At 50.7% G+C, this 18,389-nt stretch overlaps 1 protein-coding gene across 3 annotated transcripts; it reads right to left on the minus strand.

The window, feature by feature from the left end:
* Positions 1–351: 351 nt before the first annotated feature.
* LOC101953359 (perilipin-3) lies at positions 352–17,069 on the minus strand. Of its 3 annotated transcripts, none has more exons than XM_042841498.2 (8): positions 16,951–17,069; positions 7,980–8,059; positions 7,271–7,466; positions 4,870–4,952; positions 3,733–4,408; positions 2,515–2,714; positions 2,133–2,261; positions 352–2,040 (listed from the first exon to the last, which is right to left on the minus strand). In XM_042841498.2, exons 2-8 carry the CDS (start codon positions 8,040–8,042, stop codon positions 1,462–1,464), a joined length of 1,926 nt encoding a protein of 641 aa, XP_042697432.2. In that variant the 5' UTR covers positions 8,043–8,059; positions 16,951–17,069; the 3' UTR covers positions 352–1,461. The 3 variants fall into 3 exon arrangements, with proteins under 3 accessions (XP_042697432.2, XP_005281225.2, XP_023961519.2); XM_005281168.4 differs by having other exon boundaries at positions 352–2,043; XM_024105751.3 differs by having other exon boundaries at positions 352–2,043; positions 7,271–7,395; positions 16,951–17,043.
* Positions 17,070–18,389: the final 1,320 nt, after the last annotated feature.

Genomic DNA, 18,389 nt, shown 5'->3' on the forward strand with positions numbered 1-18,389 from the left:
TTGGGCAGAGTGGCCAGGGCAGAACACACAGGAGCAGTGAAGTAGAGGATGCTTTCACTAGAAGTTGGAGGTCGAATCTGAGCTGTGCCCGGGCACTGAAGGGCAAAGCCTGATAGAGCAGCTTTTGGGAAAGAGTTCAGGAAGGAACCGGTAGTGAAAGACCAAAAGTACGTTCAGCGTTACCTAGAGAAGTTGGCTTAATTCCTTCGAAAGAACTAAAAGCAGAGCTCGTCCAGACTCTTGTTAGGGTGAGAAGAGGATGCTCTGGGTTGCTGTTTTTCTAATCAGAAGTGCTTCACCTTCAGATTTAAAGATGCCAGGAGAGAGAGAGAGAGACACTGCAAACCGCTCTCATGGTTTGAAAGCAATTGAGATTTATTTTGAAGACCATGTTGCCATTTTTCCATAAATTAAAACTCAGCACTTTGTTTCTGGAGGGACTATTGGAATAAACATCAGTAGTAAAGGACAGGTTTCAGAGTAGCAGCCGTGTTAGTCTGTATCCGCAAAAAGAACAGGAGTACTTGTGGCACCTTAGAGACTAACAAATTTATTAGAAAAGTAGTAAAGGAGTCACTAGGAGTTGATCACCAAGACACACCAGCACCAATCCTTCCCACTGTATAACTCAATTAATCCCACGACAATGGCAATGTTGGATTCATCTAAGCAACTCCTGGAAAAGCTGCTGTTAGCCATTTTTTTCAGTGGCTGCAGAGTGCCTGGGGTGAATATGACATGCACAGAGTTAGTTTTTTGAGTAGGATTTTTAAAAGCACCGAATATGTTGGAAGCACGAGTCCCATTGAACACTGGCACTTTAAAAAAAAAATCCCCCCCTTGATACTATTTCTGTGCAAAAGAAAGGTTTGGAAATGGTCTTGGGAAGGAGACACCCACAGCTGCAGCCGACTGTCCTGTTGATGGTCTCAGCCCTGCAGGGAGCAGAACAGTCAGAAAAGGGGTAGTATATTGTAGTGTACATGATGGACAGCTATAACAATTAAGAGGAGGAAACAGTATCAAAAGTTAAGGGCATCGTTTTGTTGTGTTCAGCGGTCCACAGCTTGGGCGCATACTTGACTTTTTGCAAGACTGCTGCTTTCCTCTACATCTGTCCACAGCTAGGCATAGCAATCCACGCATGGATCGCCACAGACGTGCTGCTCTTGCAACCAACATTGAGAACCCCCCCTCCCCCACCTCAGCACAGTCTGCTTCAGAAATAAGGCAAGAGCGGTAGGTGCAGACAGTCAAGCCACTTTGGTTAGTGAGTTTCCTGCAAGATACAGCTAGATGAGTTGACTGTATGTTAGCTCTGAGCATGGGATAGTGTGTCAGGGGTAGGTGCAGAGAGGCAATCACCCTCCCTTTGATGGGTCTGGCAGGTATGTGAGTGACTAAAACCTACAGGGAAGTTCTGTTCTTTCCATGGAAGCTGGCTGCAATAGTTGGAACATTTCAAGGATATGTCTTAGTTTCTTTAGCCACTGTCTTCTCTGATGCCTTGGTCAATTCCTCTAATGCCTTCTTCAGTGCTTTCATTGACTCCTTTGGTGCTTTAGGTATTTTGGCCTCCTCCTTCAGTGCCACAGCCATCTCCTTCTCTGGTGCCTTGGGGACCTCAGCCACCTTCTTCTGTGCTGAAGCCACCTCTTGCAGGGCAGATGATGTCATCTCTGTCATCATAATTTCTTTCGGCTCCCCTGTGGCTTCTTGGGTCGCTCTGACTGACGGAGAGAAGGGGCCCACAAGCCAGTTGAGGGGGGTGTTGTGTGAGACGTACTCCAGTAGAGCATCCAGAGATTCCTGGGCCTTTGTCATTTTCTCCCGGCTCTGGGTCAGGGAGCTGCTGGAGAGGTCCTGGAAGGAATCAGCTCTGGAAAAGGAAGCGTGGAGCTGCTGCACGTTGTTAACAGCCTGTTGCACGGTTTCCTGGATGTTGCTGGGGAGGCCTTGGATGCTGGATACCAGATTCACATAGGCAGGGTGCAGCTGCTGGGTGATGATCCGCACCATGGCTAGAGTACGAGGCTCGACCTGCTGAGAGGAGAGTAGTGGGTAAGACTTACACTGCGAAACCAGTGTTTAGTGCACCATCCGTCCCAGTAAGTACTCCCCACTAGAGATACCTCAGGCTGGGAAGCATCCTTAGCTGGGCTCCCTCTCGGCTGGGTCCGGCTCCACTCAATCCACAGCTGTTGAAGCTTCTCCAGGCTATCCTGAAGCTTATGCCCAACGCCCTGTTTTACGTATTCGATCTGGCAGGGAGACAGGAACGATCATTGCAGATACCTGTGATCAGCAAGAAACTCTGCAATGCCCAGTCCCTCTTATACAGTGGGGTCCCGAGAACGGGAAGCAGGCAGGACCACACCAAGGAAGCTGCCGCGCATCAAGCAGAGATGGGAACGTAGGTAGACGTGTGACCCAGAGGGCACCCTGGGAACAGAGCAATTTAGCACTGGGGTGAAATGCTTTGCACCGCCAGGGCGGGAAAGGGGGTGTACTTACGAGGTTTATTGCCAGCTGGAGTTGGGAAAGACTGTGCTGGGTGTTTTGCTTGATAAGCCGCAGCTTGTTCAGGGAGTGCTGGTAGGCTCGGTGGCGGACTTTGTTTGAGAGGGAACCCAGGCGCACGAAGTAACTCTGACGCTGTTTCTGTTCTTCCACGGAGGCCATGTTGAAACCCTCGACGGCTATGGCAAGTTTAACTGAAGGGAACATTTGTATAAGGGTCAGGTTATCAGCAGGAATGCCCGCCCCCAGCGATGGTCCTCTTGGGCCCACTGCACAAGATCGGCGACACACAGTCTAGCACTAGCATGACCTAACGGCCCCACTCCTTGTCTCTGTGCCTCTGTTTCCCTATCTGTAAAATGGGGATAATGATACTGACTGCCTTTGTAAAGTATTTTGAGATCAACTGAAGAAAGAACTAATGGTTATTATTCGTGCTCAGACACAGATTTTGAGAGGACAGCCGCTGCCTGAAGGGATGAAGAATGCACGGATATATTGATTTATTTATTTTTTTGCACGGATCTCACCTGCTTTTACCCACCATTTTCAAGGCAAATAAGACAAAACAGTAGCTAGCGAACATCGGAACCTCCTCCCTGTGTCACATGCCAGCTCCTAATGTTGAGAGAAAGTCATTGCGGTGACAAGTCTAAAGCAACTTACCTATCCCAAGACAGGAGAAGGCCTCTGCCATGTAGCAGAAGCAATAGTGTCTGAGCTTGGAGGGAGGAGAGAGGTGCATTTTCTATTGCTAGCACATGCTGTAGAGCAATGGGTCTCCACCTTTCCAGAGTACTGTATCCTTTTCAAGAGTCTGATTTGTCTTGCGTACCCCCAAGTTTCACCACCCTTAAAAACTACTTGCTTACAAAATCAGACATAAATACACAAAAGTGTCACAGCACACTATGACTGAAAAATGGCCGACTTTCTCATTTTTACCATAGAATTATAAAAGACATCAATTGGAATATAAATATTGTATTTACATTTCAGTGTATAGTCTATAGAGCAGTATAAACAAGTCATTGTCTGTATTAAATTTTAGTTTGTGCTGACTTTGCTAGTGTTTTTGATGTAGCCCATTGTAAAACTAGGCAAATATCTAGATGAGTTGATGTACCCCCTGGAAGACCTCTGTGTACCCCTAGGGGTACGTGTACCCCTGGTTGAGAACCGCTGCTGTAGAATGTCTAAGCACTTTCTCACCCAGTTCCTCATTTGTCAGGGGGAGGTAGTGATCCACCAGCGCCTGTGATTTCTCTAGCACAGCATCCACTCCACTCGCCACCAGCTGGCCTGCTGCCTTGGCTTTATTTAGGCTGTTGGTCACCACGAAACTGGTCATCTCCACGCCGTCCTGGACAGCCTCTCTGCTCCGCCCTACAACTGTATTCACTTTGCTGGTCACAATGTCCTTTGCACCACAAGCAGCTTCCTTGGCAGTATTGACAGTGGAGGACACCACTGATTTGGTCAGCTCAACGCTGTCCTGGACAGTCCCTCTGGTCAGGTCCACTGCTTCGGTCACCCTGTTGGTCACAATGTCCTTTGCACCATAGGCAGCTTCCTTGGCAGTATTGACAGTGGAGGACACCACTGATTTGGTCAGCTCAACGCTGTCCTGGACAGTCCCTCTGGTCAGGTCCACTGCTTTGGTCACCCTGTTGGTCACAATGTCCTTTGCACCACAGGCAGCTTCCTTGGCAGTATTGACTGTGGAGGACACCACTGATTTGGTCAGCTCAACGCTGTCCTGGACAACATCTTTGGTTACATCTACAGCGCCGGCCACTCTGCTGGCCACCGCATCTTTCGCGCCATAGGCAGCATCCACCGCACTCATCACTTTAGTAGACACCATCTGCTTGGTGTCTGAAATGACCTAGAGGGGAGAGCCAGAGGAAAGATTATTGTACACTCACTCAAAGACTGAGATGGTTTTTTCCACTGGGGAGATACCAGATACCCCTTCCTTCCCAAGTGGCCCTTCTCTAGATAAATAGTGGCATGGCTTGGTAATGTCATCCATTTGTTTCCAAAGCTGTAGGGCCAACAGGCAGCATGAATTGATGTAGCTCCAGGACATCAGCGCCACTTACACCTGCCAAGGATCTGGCCCTTAGCCTCTCTGTCAGCGGGCAGCTCCTTTTCTAGCCCAAACATCTGCAAAGCAAATGTCTCTTAAATCAGAGTTCACATTGCTCCGTCTCTCCCTCTCGGCTAAGCGCTGCAACCCATCTGTTTCCCTATGGCAGGCCTATGCCTCCCTATCCGTAGCATTGGCCCTTGAGCAAGTTGTAGCTTCCCCTCCTGGGGAAGGACGCTGGATGCAGAGGCACTTACCTGCTCCGTTGGTTGTTGAAGGAAGGGCAGGTTCTCCTCCAGTTTGTCCAGTCCCTTGCAGGCGTACTCATTTACCGATGTGACTAGAGAGAGGGAGAGGCACAGACTTAGTTCTCTGAATCTGTTTCAGTTTGACTCCGGCTCCCAGTGGCAAGGCCAGGAAGAGGGAGCCTGGTCAGCCAGGATAAGAGCTTCACAAAGACAACGCAACCGGACTGGTTTGTGTAGCCTTGTGGCCACGCCCTTTGGGAACCCGACTCCCTGTGATGGCAGGAAGTTGCTCCAGGCAGAGCTTAGCACACTTCTCCATCGGAGGGGGTGTCTTTATGGCTCAGTTGCAGCCACTTGGGAGCCACATTAACTGGGAAGAAGGAATCCTGGTGGTCCTCCAGCTGAAGGTTGGAGGATAGGAAGAAAACCTCAAGCTATGGGGCAAAAAAGACTAACCAGCCCCTCTTGCCCAAGAATGGAATAGCTGGGCAGTAGGCAACACGGACTCCGATTTAATACCAGGCTCCAGGACAGAAATGCACGGCGTCCCAAGTTCTGGAGGGCAAACATGTCAAGCAGGTTGGAGAACACAGAGTGGCTGCAAAGGGCTAGATGCCAGTCTCACTGGAGTCCATGGCATTAATTTCACCAGGCTCAGGATCTGGCTGAACCCAGGGGGCAGCAGAGTGGGGGAGTCAGCAGTGCTATGGCTAAGCAAAGAAGTTAAATGGAGGAACTGCTGGTTCCCTGCGGTCTGTGCCAAGCAAGCCCAGCTATTGTTGGAAAGAGTTAGCTAAGGTGGATAGGAAATATGGCTGTGCGAGGAGATAGAATCATAGGGCTGGAAGGGACCTCGAGAGGGCATCAAGTCTAGTCCCCTGCGCAGATGCAAGACCAAGTAAACCTTGACCAACCCTGACAGGGGTTTGTCCAACCTGCTCTTAAAACCTCCAGTGATGCGGATTCCGCACCCTCCCTTGGAAGCCTGGTCCTGCGCTTCACTATTCTTATAGTTCAAAAATTTTTCCTAATATCTAACCTAACTCTCCCTTGCTACAGATTAAACTCATTACTTCTTGTCCTGCCTTCAGTGGACATGGAGAACAATTGATCACCGTCTTCTTTATAACAGAAGACTTATTAAGTTCCCCCCTCAGTCTTCTTTTCTCAAGACTAAACATGCCCCGTTTTGTTAACCTTTCCTCATAGGTCAGGTTTTCTCAGCCTTTTATCACGTTTTTTTGCTCCCCTCTGGATTCTCTCCAGTTTGTCCACATCTTTCCTAAAGTGTGGCACCCAGAATTGGACACAATATCTACCTGAAGCTACACCAGTGTGGGGTACAGCAGGACAATTACTTCCCATGTCTAACTTATGACACTCCTATTAATATACCCCAGAATGGTATAAGACATTTTCGTAACTGCATCACAATGTCAATTCACTTTCAATTTGCGATCCACTATAACCCTCCAATCCTTTTCAGCAGTGCTACTGCCTAGCCCGTTAGCCCCCATTTTGTAGTTTTGTGTCTGAATTTCCTTCTTAAAGTGTAGTACTTTGCACTTGTCTTTATTGACTTTCATCTTGTTGATTTCAGACCAATTCTCTAATTTGTCAGGGTGGTTTTAAATTCTACTCCTGTCCTCCAAAGTGCTTGCAACCCCTCCCAGCCTGGTGCATTCCACACATTTTATAAGCGTAATCTCCATTCTCCACGTCATTAATGACAATATTGAATAGTACGGGACCCAGGACTGACCATGAGATACGTCCTCCCAGTTTGACAGCAAACCATTGATAACTACTCTTTGAGTATGATTTTTCAACAAATTCTGCACCCACCTTGTAATAATTTCATCTAGTCCATAGTTCCCTACTTTGCTTATGAGAATGTCATGTGGGATAGTGTCAAACGCTTTACTAAAAATCACAATAGATCAGGCCTACAGCTTCTCCCCGTCCACTAGACCAGTAACCCTGTCAAAGAAGGAAATAAGGTTGGCTTGGCATGATTTGTTCTTCACAAATCCTTGTTGGCTATTCTTTATAATATCCCTGTATGACTTGGAAATAACTCAGATGCTAGTTGAGGAGCACGTACAGTAGGAAGGGTGTTAAACCCACAGCTGTTTTTTCTCTTCCTGCCCCATACTGGGCATCACAAACAGACCTTAACCACATCGCCAATACTCTCAGCAGCTGGGGCGTTCACACCATGGGACTAAAGTGCTGGGATGAGAGAATGAGCCAGCTACCCAATGCTGCTCTCCTGTTAAACAAGTCTTCCCTGCTGGTCTGTGTCCTGAGCCCTCCCACTCTTCGGCCGTGCAGTGTAGTCTGAGAAGTCCCAGGAGGGTTCTCCCACCCCCGCGCAAGGGAGGAATCACTCGTCTCAGTGTTTACTCACTCTGAGGTTCCAGGTGGCTTAGAATTGGCTGCACGCCACCAACTGCGCTGCCCACTGCCATGGCAGCCACGGTCTCTGCCACGCTGCAGATGTTGCTGATGTACGGATGTATCCCCTTGGTGTAGCTGTAAGCAGAGGAGACCAGGTTGTAGGCAGAGCTGATAAAGGGCAATCTGGCCACCCTGTTTACTATGTTCTGAGCAAAGGAAAGAAGAAGTGACATTAGGGGCAGATCCTGTGGCTGGCGGGTGAATATAAACTGTAGTCTGAGCCATGCGTATTCCCAGAGAGGGTCTTTATGGAAACCACTCTGTCCTCTGTCTGCTCAAGTGCAGTGACAGAGGTGAAGGGACCTTCTCAGGGCCACACCAGGAGTCAGTGACAGAGCAGGGAGTAGAACTCAGGACCATGCTTCTTGTCAGTCACCTACCGATTTAACATCACCCTACCTGGATTTAGCACTGGAACCCATGGCAGATCGGTCTCTCAAATTTCAGCCTTATGGCGCTCCCCCCACACGTGAAGTTACCGCCCTCTCCCGAGCAAGAGGAAACTGCATTCTCCATATTAAACTAGAGCCTCAAAGCAGTCTGTGTGGCTGGACTCTTCTCTTGCCTGGATGTTGGGATGAGTTAGTGCGCTGAAGCACCTGTTGACAGGTGAATTGCGGATTACACTTTGTAATACTAGCTACCTGTGATTTACCTACCACTTGATGCTCTTCTTCAGCCTTTAGAGGGCCAGTATTCGTGGCCTTGTTTTCAGATGCCATTGTGAAGTCGGATGCAACTGAAAGGAGAGAAAAAGAACAGTTACAACATTATGAGTTAGCCTTCTGATATTACCAGTAACAGCTGGTAGACAGGATAACGCCACATGCACTTGGATTATTGTCCACCACATCTTAGGAACTTCAGAGCTCCTCTTCCTATCAGGGGTGGCTCCAGGCACCAGGGCAGAAAACGCGTGCCTGGGGCGGCAAACCGCAGGGGGCGGCCTACCGGTCGCTGTGAGGGCGGCAGTCAGGGAGCCTTCAGCGGCATGCCTGCGGGAGGTCCGCTGGTCCCGCGGATTCAGCGGCAATTCGCCGGCGGGGATGCCGATGGTGCAGCACTGGCGGACCTCCCACAGGCATGCCACCGAATTGGCGTGACCAGGGGACCGCCCGCAGGCGCGCCGCCAAAAGCCGCCTGACTGCCGTGCTTGGGGCGGCAAAAAACATAGAGCCGTCCCCGCTTCCTATTCCTTACAAGAAGAATGTGAAGATATTCTAATAGCTCCGTCAAGTCATAGAGATTTCATGAGTTAATGTGAATCTTTACCAGGGATCAGAATGGGTATGTAGGAGGGAAGCAATATCAATCTACCCAACCTTCTTCCCCCATCCCAAGTCAGCTGGATGTTCTTACTAAAATAAGCAGCACTGAAATTGCGTGGATACATTAATTTCTTAGACATCAGAGTTAGCGCCCCAGTGAGATGAATTGGGGCAGTTCTTACTCATATTAGGCCCGATATATCTGTCTAGAAGACAGAGATACTCAGGCATCAGTGTCATGTTCTGAATGTCCTCTCTGCAGCTATTAGGGTGACCAGACGTCCCAATTTTGTCGGGACTGTCCCGATATTTGCTCGTTTGTCCCGTGTCCAAACCAATGTTTGGTCGGGACACTGGACAAACAAGCAATTTTTGCCCTCCGCTCTGGCTTGCGCCCCGTCCCTCGCCCCAACTCCGCCCCCTCCTTCCCCCATTGGATAGCTCCCCAAATCCTCGCCCTGGCCCCACCCCCTCACTGCCCCATTGGATCCCTCCCCAAATCCCCGCCTCTTTCCGAAGCACGCCGCATTCCTCCTCCCTCCCAGGCAAGTGCTGGAGGGAGGAGGCCCGGGGACGGCAGGGTGAGTCCGGCCTGGCCCTGGCCCGAGCGCAGGCAGAAGGGCGGGGGGGTACCTGCAGGGGGCAGCCCCGGGTCCAGCCTGGGGAACCGGCTCCCTACGCGCCCATGGGTGGGGGTGGGGGGGGCAGCAGCTGCCCGCGTGTGGACTCCGGTTCCTCGGGGCTTCACCTCTGCCACGTGCATCCCGGCCCCGGAGGGGTGTAGTTGGTGCTGGGTGCCAGGCACATGCCTCTGCCTGACATGCGGCGAGGGAGAGGCGGAGGAGCGGCTGGAAGGGCCGGTCGGGCAGCGGCTCCGCCGCGGTGCTGGGGATAATTAGAATCTGTGAGTCTGTCTGCCTCCGGGGGGCAGGGTGGGGGGAGCAGTGCATGCCTGGCTGGGTGTGCGACCCTAGGTGAGGAGATCCCGTCCCGCGATGCTTGGGCGAGTCCCGGCCTGGGGGCCGCGGCAAGGTCCCGCTTCTCCAGCGGGGTGTAGCCCAGTGGCGTGAAGGTAGCTACAGCTCTGCACTCCTGGGCCCGCAGGGAGCTGAAGCCTGCCAGGGAAGGGGCTGCCACACGCCTGCGGCCAGCCCAGGATGGTCTCCGCGCAGGGACTTGGTGGGGGTGCTCCCCCTGTCCGTGCCCATCTCCGCGGCATCGGGGTGTCAATCCTCGGGCTCCGGGCGGGGGTTGTTGCATCCCGGGACTCGGGGGCCGCTGTTTACATCTGCGTGTGGCCAGCGTTCGTGCTTTTTTTTTTTTCCTCCCCACCGGCTTTTTTATTTTTTGGCTCCGCCCCCTTCCCTCCTCCACTCCCCGCGTCCCGATATTTCGCCTCTGTGATCTGGTCACCCTAGCAGCTATAAATTATAGGATGCTTGAATAAAAGCTTACACCCTGCAGAAGATGATGGCTTGTGTCACTGCATGTTGTTCCTCATCTTACTATAATTAATCTTGGCAGAATTTGAGGTGTATTTATTTTAGAATTTTGATGGATAATTTAGATTTTTATTTTTAAGCATTTTTTGATTTTTATCAATTTAAATTTTCATGGTTGTGGGAAATTAGGGGGGTTCAGACAATAATTATTTAATGACAGCAGACACTGAGATTCAAAAAGTTAAAGCTTTTGTGACAGACCCAGACCAGTGGGGTACAGGAGTCTGGTAGAGGGCAAATATATTGGTCACTGGATGAGTAGTTTTCTGTTCCCTGGGTGACCAGAGCAGGGGCTGCACTAGAGTAATCAGGAACCTGCTAGAACCAGTTAAGGCAGGCAGGCTAATTAGAACACCTGGAGCCAATTAAGAAGAAGCTGCTAGAATTAATTATGGCAGGCTAATCAGGGCACTTGGGCTTTAAAAAGGAGTTCACTTCATTTTGTGGTGTGAGTGTGAGGAGCTGGGAGTAAGAGGCGCAAGGAGCTGAGAGTGAGAGGGTGTGCGGCTGGAGGACTGAGGAGCACAAGCGTTATCAGACACCAGGAGGAAGGTCCTGTGGTGAGAATAAGGAAGGTGTTTGGAGGAGGCCATGGGGAAGTAGCCCAGGGAGTTGTAGCTGTCATGCAGCTGTTACAGGAGGCACTATAGACAGCTGCAATCCACAGGGCCCTGGGCTGGAACCCGGAGTAGAGGGCGGGCCCGGGTTCCCCCCAAACCTCCCAATTGACCTGGACTGTGGGTTCTTCCAGAGGGGCAGGTCTCTGGGCTGTTCCCCAACCCACATGGTGAATCTCTGAGGCAAGAAAATCCGCCAATAAGTGCAGGACCCACCAAGATAGAGGAGGAACTTTGTCACACTTTATAACCTTTAAAACGCAAACTGGCAACATCACATGTCAAACTATACAAAGTCAATAGCCTTAAATCAAACTCCTACATTCTCAAGCAGCATTTTTCTTATTTTGCCGATCTGTAAATTTTGATCATCCTTGACGTAAATACGTTTTCATGGGTTTGGGTGTGTATGGTGGAATTGACGTTTATCAACATTTACCGCTAAAAATCGAATCCTTCCAAGCTTAACTATAAAGACAAGAATTAACAATCCAATATGTCATCTTGACAGTGACTGCTGCAAGAGAGAAACTGCATCTTAGCCGTGGAATGAGTGGGGAAGGCAGGTTTTCAGAGTTCTAATTTTGGAAACCTGGTTAGCTCATTGTCATGATATAATGACAATGGTGTTTAAAGTTCTATTTTTAAGACAACTGAACTTGCTGAACAACCGCTTTGAAAAAGCTCAGATTTCCCCCATTGATTCTGACATTAAGCTGGGTTTCCCCATGTCTCAATCTATTTCCCAACAGGATGACGCGTTTGAGAGCACCCTGGCAAAACCTTAACTCCCATGAGAGAGAGACACAAGGGCCAATCGCCTAACAGAGATGCTGACACAGTGGCAGGCACTTCCACCATTAACAATTTGATGAACTAGTAACCGTGACTGCCATGTTTGTTTCAAGGCTCATTCGACACAGTCCTCTGATCTTGGAGTCTCTCTCGCCACAGCTCTGCCTACTCTAGGGATGCTTTAGCATATTTACCGTCACTGCGAGCACCAGTTCAGCTTCACCAGCAATAGCAACTTTGGAAGTCTTAGAACTTTGTGTGTGCATGGGGTGGAGTGGAGAGGGAAGGGGTATATCCTGTTGCCTTGACTTGCTGGCTGGTTCAGTTAATATATTTTGTCCGTGGGAGTTGCTATGTAAGCAGTGGGAAGAAGCTAAGGAAAGGAGGACAAGAGAATCCTTGAAGACCGCATGTGTTGGGACAGGCTAGCTACGCACACAGCTAGGGGAGACTGAAGAAGATACACGATATCGCTATCGGCGTCCTTACCAACTAGCTACCCGGTTGTTATTGGTTGTCGTTTTATGGCAACCATTGCAGCAGTCTCTAACCAACTGTCGGAGCACCCAGGCCTCAATTCAGGAGAGTACTTAGGTGCACGTTGTCCAATTAGACTCATCCTTAAGTCTCACCGAAGTCGATGTGACTCAGGTGGGCTTAAGTGCTGCCCTGAACTGGGATCCTGGAGCTTGTGGACTGGGCTCTTGGGGGGCACGGGCTGTGGCAGCGGCAGGCACAGGAATAACAATTTGGCTGCTTTTGGAGGGGCACTTTCTGCGTCCCCCGTGGCTGGAGGAGCTGCCTCCTCCCCCTTCCCCAGCGGCCCCGGGGTCAGAGGAGTTCTGTGCCCCTGCTGATTGGCTTGCCCCCCTCCCCTTTGCGCATGCCTCTGGGCTGTGGTGTTTAAGTCTAACACACACAGTGTGGATGGACTTCTGGCTGCCCTGGCATTTTTAACTCTGCACCAGTTAGACCGGCTCTGAGCCGAGTTACATGGCACGGTGAAGTCTTTGGGCTAAAGACTGTGTTTTGTGTATGTACAGCACCTGGCACAATGGGGCCTCGATCCTGAATTGGGCCCGGTTAGGCTCCACCGCCGTACAAATAATGAGTGTTAACACTGGTGGCAGCATCTGGCGAGCTGTCTCCACCCGCCCCAGCCAGCGGTGCTTGGTAATCCCTGTGGGGCTTTCCGTTTATGTGGGTACAGCACCTTGCGCAAGAGGGTGCCTGAATAAGGGGCCCATTAGGGCACTGCCACAATCTAAACAACACCTACCCTGGCGAAACGGCACCAGGGTCTGTCTGCACTGCTGAGCTGGCCCTGGTGATTGGCACTACCCCAGCACCACAGCAAAGTCCAGCCCCGTTCCTGTGTCCTCCTCACTGGCGCTGTGCTGCGCAGTGTGCATGGGTCTTTGTGTCGCACTGAGCTGAGACACTCTAGGATACTTTCCCAGTGAATTGTGGGAGAACTTGTCTGCCCTTCTGGGCACAAGGTGTGGGGGAATGGTGGGAAGGTGCCGGAGGACTGTCGGCACTCATGTGGTTTATCCCGCATCCTCATGGCAAAGTGGCTAGTTACCAGCCCCGGGGAAAGTAGCACCTGGGCTCTAACCCACCCACCCCCCAGGCAGACCAGTTTGCCTGGGTTGAAAATAACACCCCACTTGGGTGAGAAGATTGTGTGTGGATGGGAGGGGGGGTTGGGGCAACACCCAGGTGAGGGCTCGGGCTAACTCTGCTGTGAAGACAAACCTCAGTATTAGCCAGTCTGGGAAATTTGTAGAAAGTTTTCCTAACGTAGGCAGGGCCTGGGAGTGGTGAAGGCCCAATACCAGGAATCAAGAGGCTGCTCACAGGATGCACGTGACTAGCAGTAGTGGTTACACTTTCAGGAGGCTGGTTTGTTGTCAAAGGCTAGGCTGAGTCAGCCTGCAGGATTTGTCAAAGGGACCTCCCCGCCCCTCCACCCACCCACCCAGCGCACAGATGATGCAACACCACGTAGGGCAGCTCCTGCCCACAATTAGTTTTTGTTTTCAGTCTGGAAATGCACTTTGTTTTTGCACTATAGCTCACTGGCCTTGGAGTCTGGGTTACTCTAGAGTTAAAATCTTGCCCCGTAAGATTGTCTCCTAATTAGCGTGTCAAGGAGCAAGGACAGAACACCTCGCTCCTTGGGCAGCCTGAGAAAAACCGAGGGCCTGAGTTTCCTCTCTCTCTCGCTGGTGGAAATCAGGATCAGCTCCTTTGGCGTTAAAGGAGATCTGCGGGTGTTAAAACTAGACATGACAGGCCTGGTTTTGGTACAGTTTTCATATGTGAGTGACACGGTGCTTGGGGCATGAGCGTGTTAAAACACGGTTTGCACGTGCCTGCGTAGGTGGGACCAGCCCTTGTTACGGCGCCAGTATCTGCAGCGTAGGCAGACCCTTGTAATGCTGCGGCCTGATTTTTCAGAGATGCTGAACAGCCTCTCACTCTCATTGACCTCGGTGGATATTGCAGGTGCTCAGTACCTCTAGGGGGGGAAAAATCAGGTCACTGGTATCTCAAGACTTTTTTTTTTTTTTTTCTTGTATATACAGGTCAATACTGTAGTGTTCACTGCTGAAACTTCCATCTGGTTGCGGAGACCAGAAGCCCGTTCACCCCTTTGAAATGACTTACTGTTGCAACAAAAGTGTTTGATCCTAGCTGGAGGAAGGCCTCTTTCAGACAGGCCAGTCCGCCCTTGTGGAATACCCCAGCCTGCTTTCCCAATTCAGCACATTCTGAGGATCGGCCAGATGTTTGCTCAAGACCACATGAGGTTCTGCTTATCAAGGTAAGGACTAAGTTGCTGCCATTGCTTTATCAGCCTGAATGTGACTTGCTTGTGTGAGCCAGGAGATGGCTTGGGTGCCAAGTGGTTTTTCCCTACATGTGGAAACAGGTTCTGCTCGCGTTCGCTACTGGTTATGTCCGCTTTATTTGCTACATTCTTATGCAAATAGAAATCTGGGATCTCATCAGTCTGGAAATCTGCTTCCCGCATTCAAGTAATCTTTGAAGTCCAGTCTCTCTCCTCCAACTGGCAAGGACTGATTGATCAATAGGAAGTAGGAAACTAGGTAGACTGGATAGCTAATGACTCTTTTATGAGCGACAGCTAGGGTTAATCGTTTGGATGGGAGGAGGGAACACTAGAAAGAATGTGAATGGGTGTGTGGACTCTGTCAGGTGTCCTGGGTTCCCATCCCAGTTTTACCACTGACTTGCTGGGTAACTAAACACTGTGCCTCAGATTCCCTGTCTGGAACATGGCGCTAACAACAAGAGTTGGTTGTGAAGTGCATTGTGATCAGAAGAGGCGTCATGGCCAACATTTTCAGAAGTGGCCAGTGATTCCCAACTTGAGACACCTTGGGCCTTAGGTTTCAGAATTGCTGGGAGATGTGGCTCCACAGCTCCTCTGACAATCGGACCCAAGAGGTCTTGCCCTGGCCCCCCAAAACTGATGCACCCACAAAACATAAACGTCACTGGCTGCCTTTGAAAACGTTGGTCCAAGGAGTTTTGTAACATGGTGTGAGGCTGTGCATGGGGGAAACCAAGGGTTCTCAACCTTTTTCTTTCTGAACTCTCCTCCCCAACGCTATAAAAACTCAGTGCCACAACGAATGTTTTTCTGCATATCCAGTAGATTAAAAGCCAGGGCCAGCATTAGGAGATAGTCAGCAGGGCAATTGTCCAAGGCCCCACGCCACAGGGGGCTCCACAAAGCTAAGTTGGCTTCATCCCCATACTTAGTTCAGGCTTCAACTTTGGCCTTAGGCAGTGGGGGGGAGAGGGGACTCAGGCTTCGGCGTTCGTCCCTGGGCTCCAGTGACTCTAATGCCAGCCCTGCTTTCTGGTTTATTTTGGCAGACCCTCTGAAACGTGCTCACGGCCCCCCAGGGGGCCTCAGACCTCTGGTTGAGAACCACTGATGTAAACGACCCGTATGGGTTGAGTAGAGAGTCAGACTGTGCTCTGATCTTCTCATTGCATCCTGTCTACTGTCTATCTTGTTTACTCTGAATCTTTTAGGTCAGGGACTCTATTTGTATCTTGTGCAGCACAGAGCATGTTGTCAGTGCTTAATAATTAGCATAGCTGGATGCCCTGTAAGGTTTCTAGCAGAGCCTTGTGTAATTAGTTGCTTTTTCTTCCCTTGGAAGGTAGAGTCTAAAGCATCAACTCTAGGCATATATAGCTACCACCATTTTTCAGGCCCTACTATTATCCTACTGCAGAAATACTGAATGTCTGTATCATGCCTATGCCAGATGGTCACCACTATAGAAAAGTTCCAGGCAGGTCTCAAGGTCCTGGAAACTGGAGAGACCCTAAGGTTTCACTCATCAGTTTCTCTTAGTCATTGGATTGCTGACATCCCTTGGATAGCCACAAAGTCTGTGTTAACATTAGAGGTAAACAGAACTCAATAAGTCAGTTCTTTGCTTATAGCCCACCCCACTTCATAAGAGATCGACCCTCCCATGGATTGCCTCTCAGTCCCCCATTACTTGGTTCTCAAAATGTTTTCTTCTGCAGGCCGCTAGTGGCCCGTGGGCCACGGTTCAAGCACTGCAGCACTAAGCAATCCCACCAAGAATTAATTGAGCCTCACTACCAGTAGCAGGCTTCTGAAAACCACAAGCCCCTTCTAATTTCTATTATGGTCGCATCCATAATAGCTCCAGGGGTGGAATCCGGCACTGTACAGACATAGGAAGATGTATCTGCCCACGAAGAGCTTACAGGCTAGGAAAACCCTGCCCCCCCAAAAAACTGCACAGAAGGTAGGGATCAAAACAAATACACATAAAGCAAAGTGGTGTGTGTGTGATTGCAGGTCTTGTTAGCACTGGTCTCCCCACTGGTCTTAAAAAGTCTCTCTCCCCCACACAGGTGCATGGGGAAGGGATGAGAAAAGGGTAGCCTTAACTGGGTACTTTCTTGCCTTTCTGCCCTCTCAGTTTGGAGATGGTCTTGGAGAGACCAAGGATAGAAGGTCAAAAGCAGGGGCCCGATTCTTCCTTTCCCCTGCAGTTCGTGTCGTTCGTACGCCAGTGCAAAAGGCAGACCTTCGGATCGGGTAGCGGTTCACACACCCACGTTGCACTGGTGTAAATAACTACACAAGGGGCAGGGCAAATCTGAGGGGGCCCCCAAATCTCCGGATCCTCCCCGACAGAGCAGCAGCCGTGACCCCCAGAGCAGAGACTGTAGGGCCGACGGACAGGTTGATCCTCCCTTGGAGAGCGCTGTCTGATCTCCCTCCTGGTGGCAGTGGAAACGGCTCGTTCCAAAGATCCCAACCAAGCACTGAACTGGAGTAGAGAGTTAGCCTGGAATTTAACATGCCCACTTGCCAAGTATAGCCAAGGCTACAATACTGCACCTGCCGCCCGGTCTTACCTGGTCTTTTGTCTCCTGCTCGCTGCGGCGCCCGGGATTCCTTTGCCCTCCTGCGCAACCGGCCAAGTTCTAGTCGGAGCCTGGCCCGGGACTGCCCTGCACATGACAGACAGCTGAAGAAAGCCAATCCAGGAGCGGCACTCTCCACCCTGGCCAATCAGAAGTGGCAGGTGGGTGGGGCTAGAATGTTGGAAACAAGGGGGAGAGGGAAGTGGCAACGCAAGATTCCAAAGGGCTCCCTGCTGGGGCCAGCAGGAGAGGGGAGCTTTCTCCAGGTCTCCAGAAGCGGGAGGTAGGAGAGGCCCAGCTCAGCCCAATGGTTCAAAGGGCTCAGGGCTGCCAGGCCCTGCCTGTCTGAACAAAGGTGGGGGGATTGCAAAAGTGACTGTTTTGATTCTCAAAAGCATGGCTCTGGTGGACGGGGGTGGGGGTGTTTGCTGTTGGCATGGCCTGAAGGAGCTAGTCAGGAGGAGGACCCACAAAGTATGGTGGGGATTCTAAGTGCAAGCCCCCAGGATAGCCAGGGATTGAGGGGTGATTGGGGGGCACCCCTGTAGGAACTGCCTCGTTTCAGGGGGCACATGTATCCTGCATCCTGGGAGCTGGGGGTGAATTCCTGGGCACTGGGGGACTTGGGGACAGTATGGCATGTCAAGGTTCATTCACATGGCAATTCAGTGTTCATTTTCACACTGCTTTTATGTAGTCCTGAGTCTTAGGAGATGCTTCTGGGCTTCTGAGTCCTTCTCGCCCCCCTCCCCAATTGACTGGCATAGGGTGGTATTGGTGCAATTCCCAACTCACCCTCTCTATTTTCTCTGTCTGCTGCTGAACTGACGGAATTAGCTTCATCCCCATGAAACCCACCCTGTCTACGACCCCCCAGATGCTGCCTTCTCTACCCCCATGAACTCCCGTTGCTTAAATCCCTGAGCTACCAAACCCTGCAGCTCATTTTCATGTCACCCCGGCCCCAATGCCCATCCTTGCTGCTCTATATGAAGGAGGGCATCCTGGCTCCTTCAGAGAAACTAGTAAATTAACCAGAGACCCCAAATGTTATGGGTACCCCATAAATAAAGAGCCATGAAAGCAATCCAATGTGTGCAAAGTGCCTCAAAGAACTGGGGTGCATGGTCTGAATAAGCCAGAATATTTACCTTCCAGTCCTCTCCTGCCCTGAGTGCAGGTCCCATTGCTAACAAGGGAGTTGGCTGGTCCCTCCTGTTCTAAAATCTTAGCTGGCTACAGATTGGCACAGGCAGCAGTGGGCTGATACATGTGACTGTACCTCCACACTGCACAACAATGAAATGACGTGAGCCTCAGGTGACGTGTGAGCTCTTTGGGGCAGGGACTTTTGTTTGTACAGTGTCCAGCATAATGGGTCCCTGATCCTGATTGGGGTGTCTAGGTGCTTCTGTGATAGAAATAATAAA

Source organism: Chrysemys picta, chromosome 25, assembly GCF_011386835.1.
Source record: "Chrysemys picta bellii isolate R12L10 chromosome 25, ASM1138683v2, whole genome shotgun sequence".
Taxonomy (NCBI): Eukaryota; Metazoa; Chordata; order Testudines; family Emydidae; genus Chrysemys; species Chrysemys picta.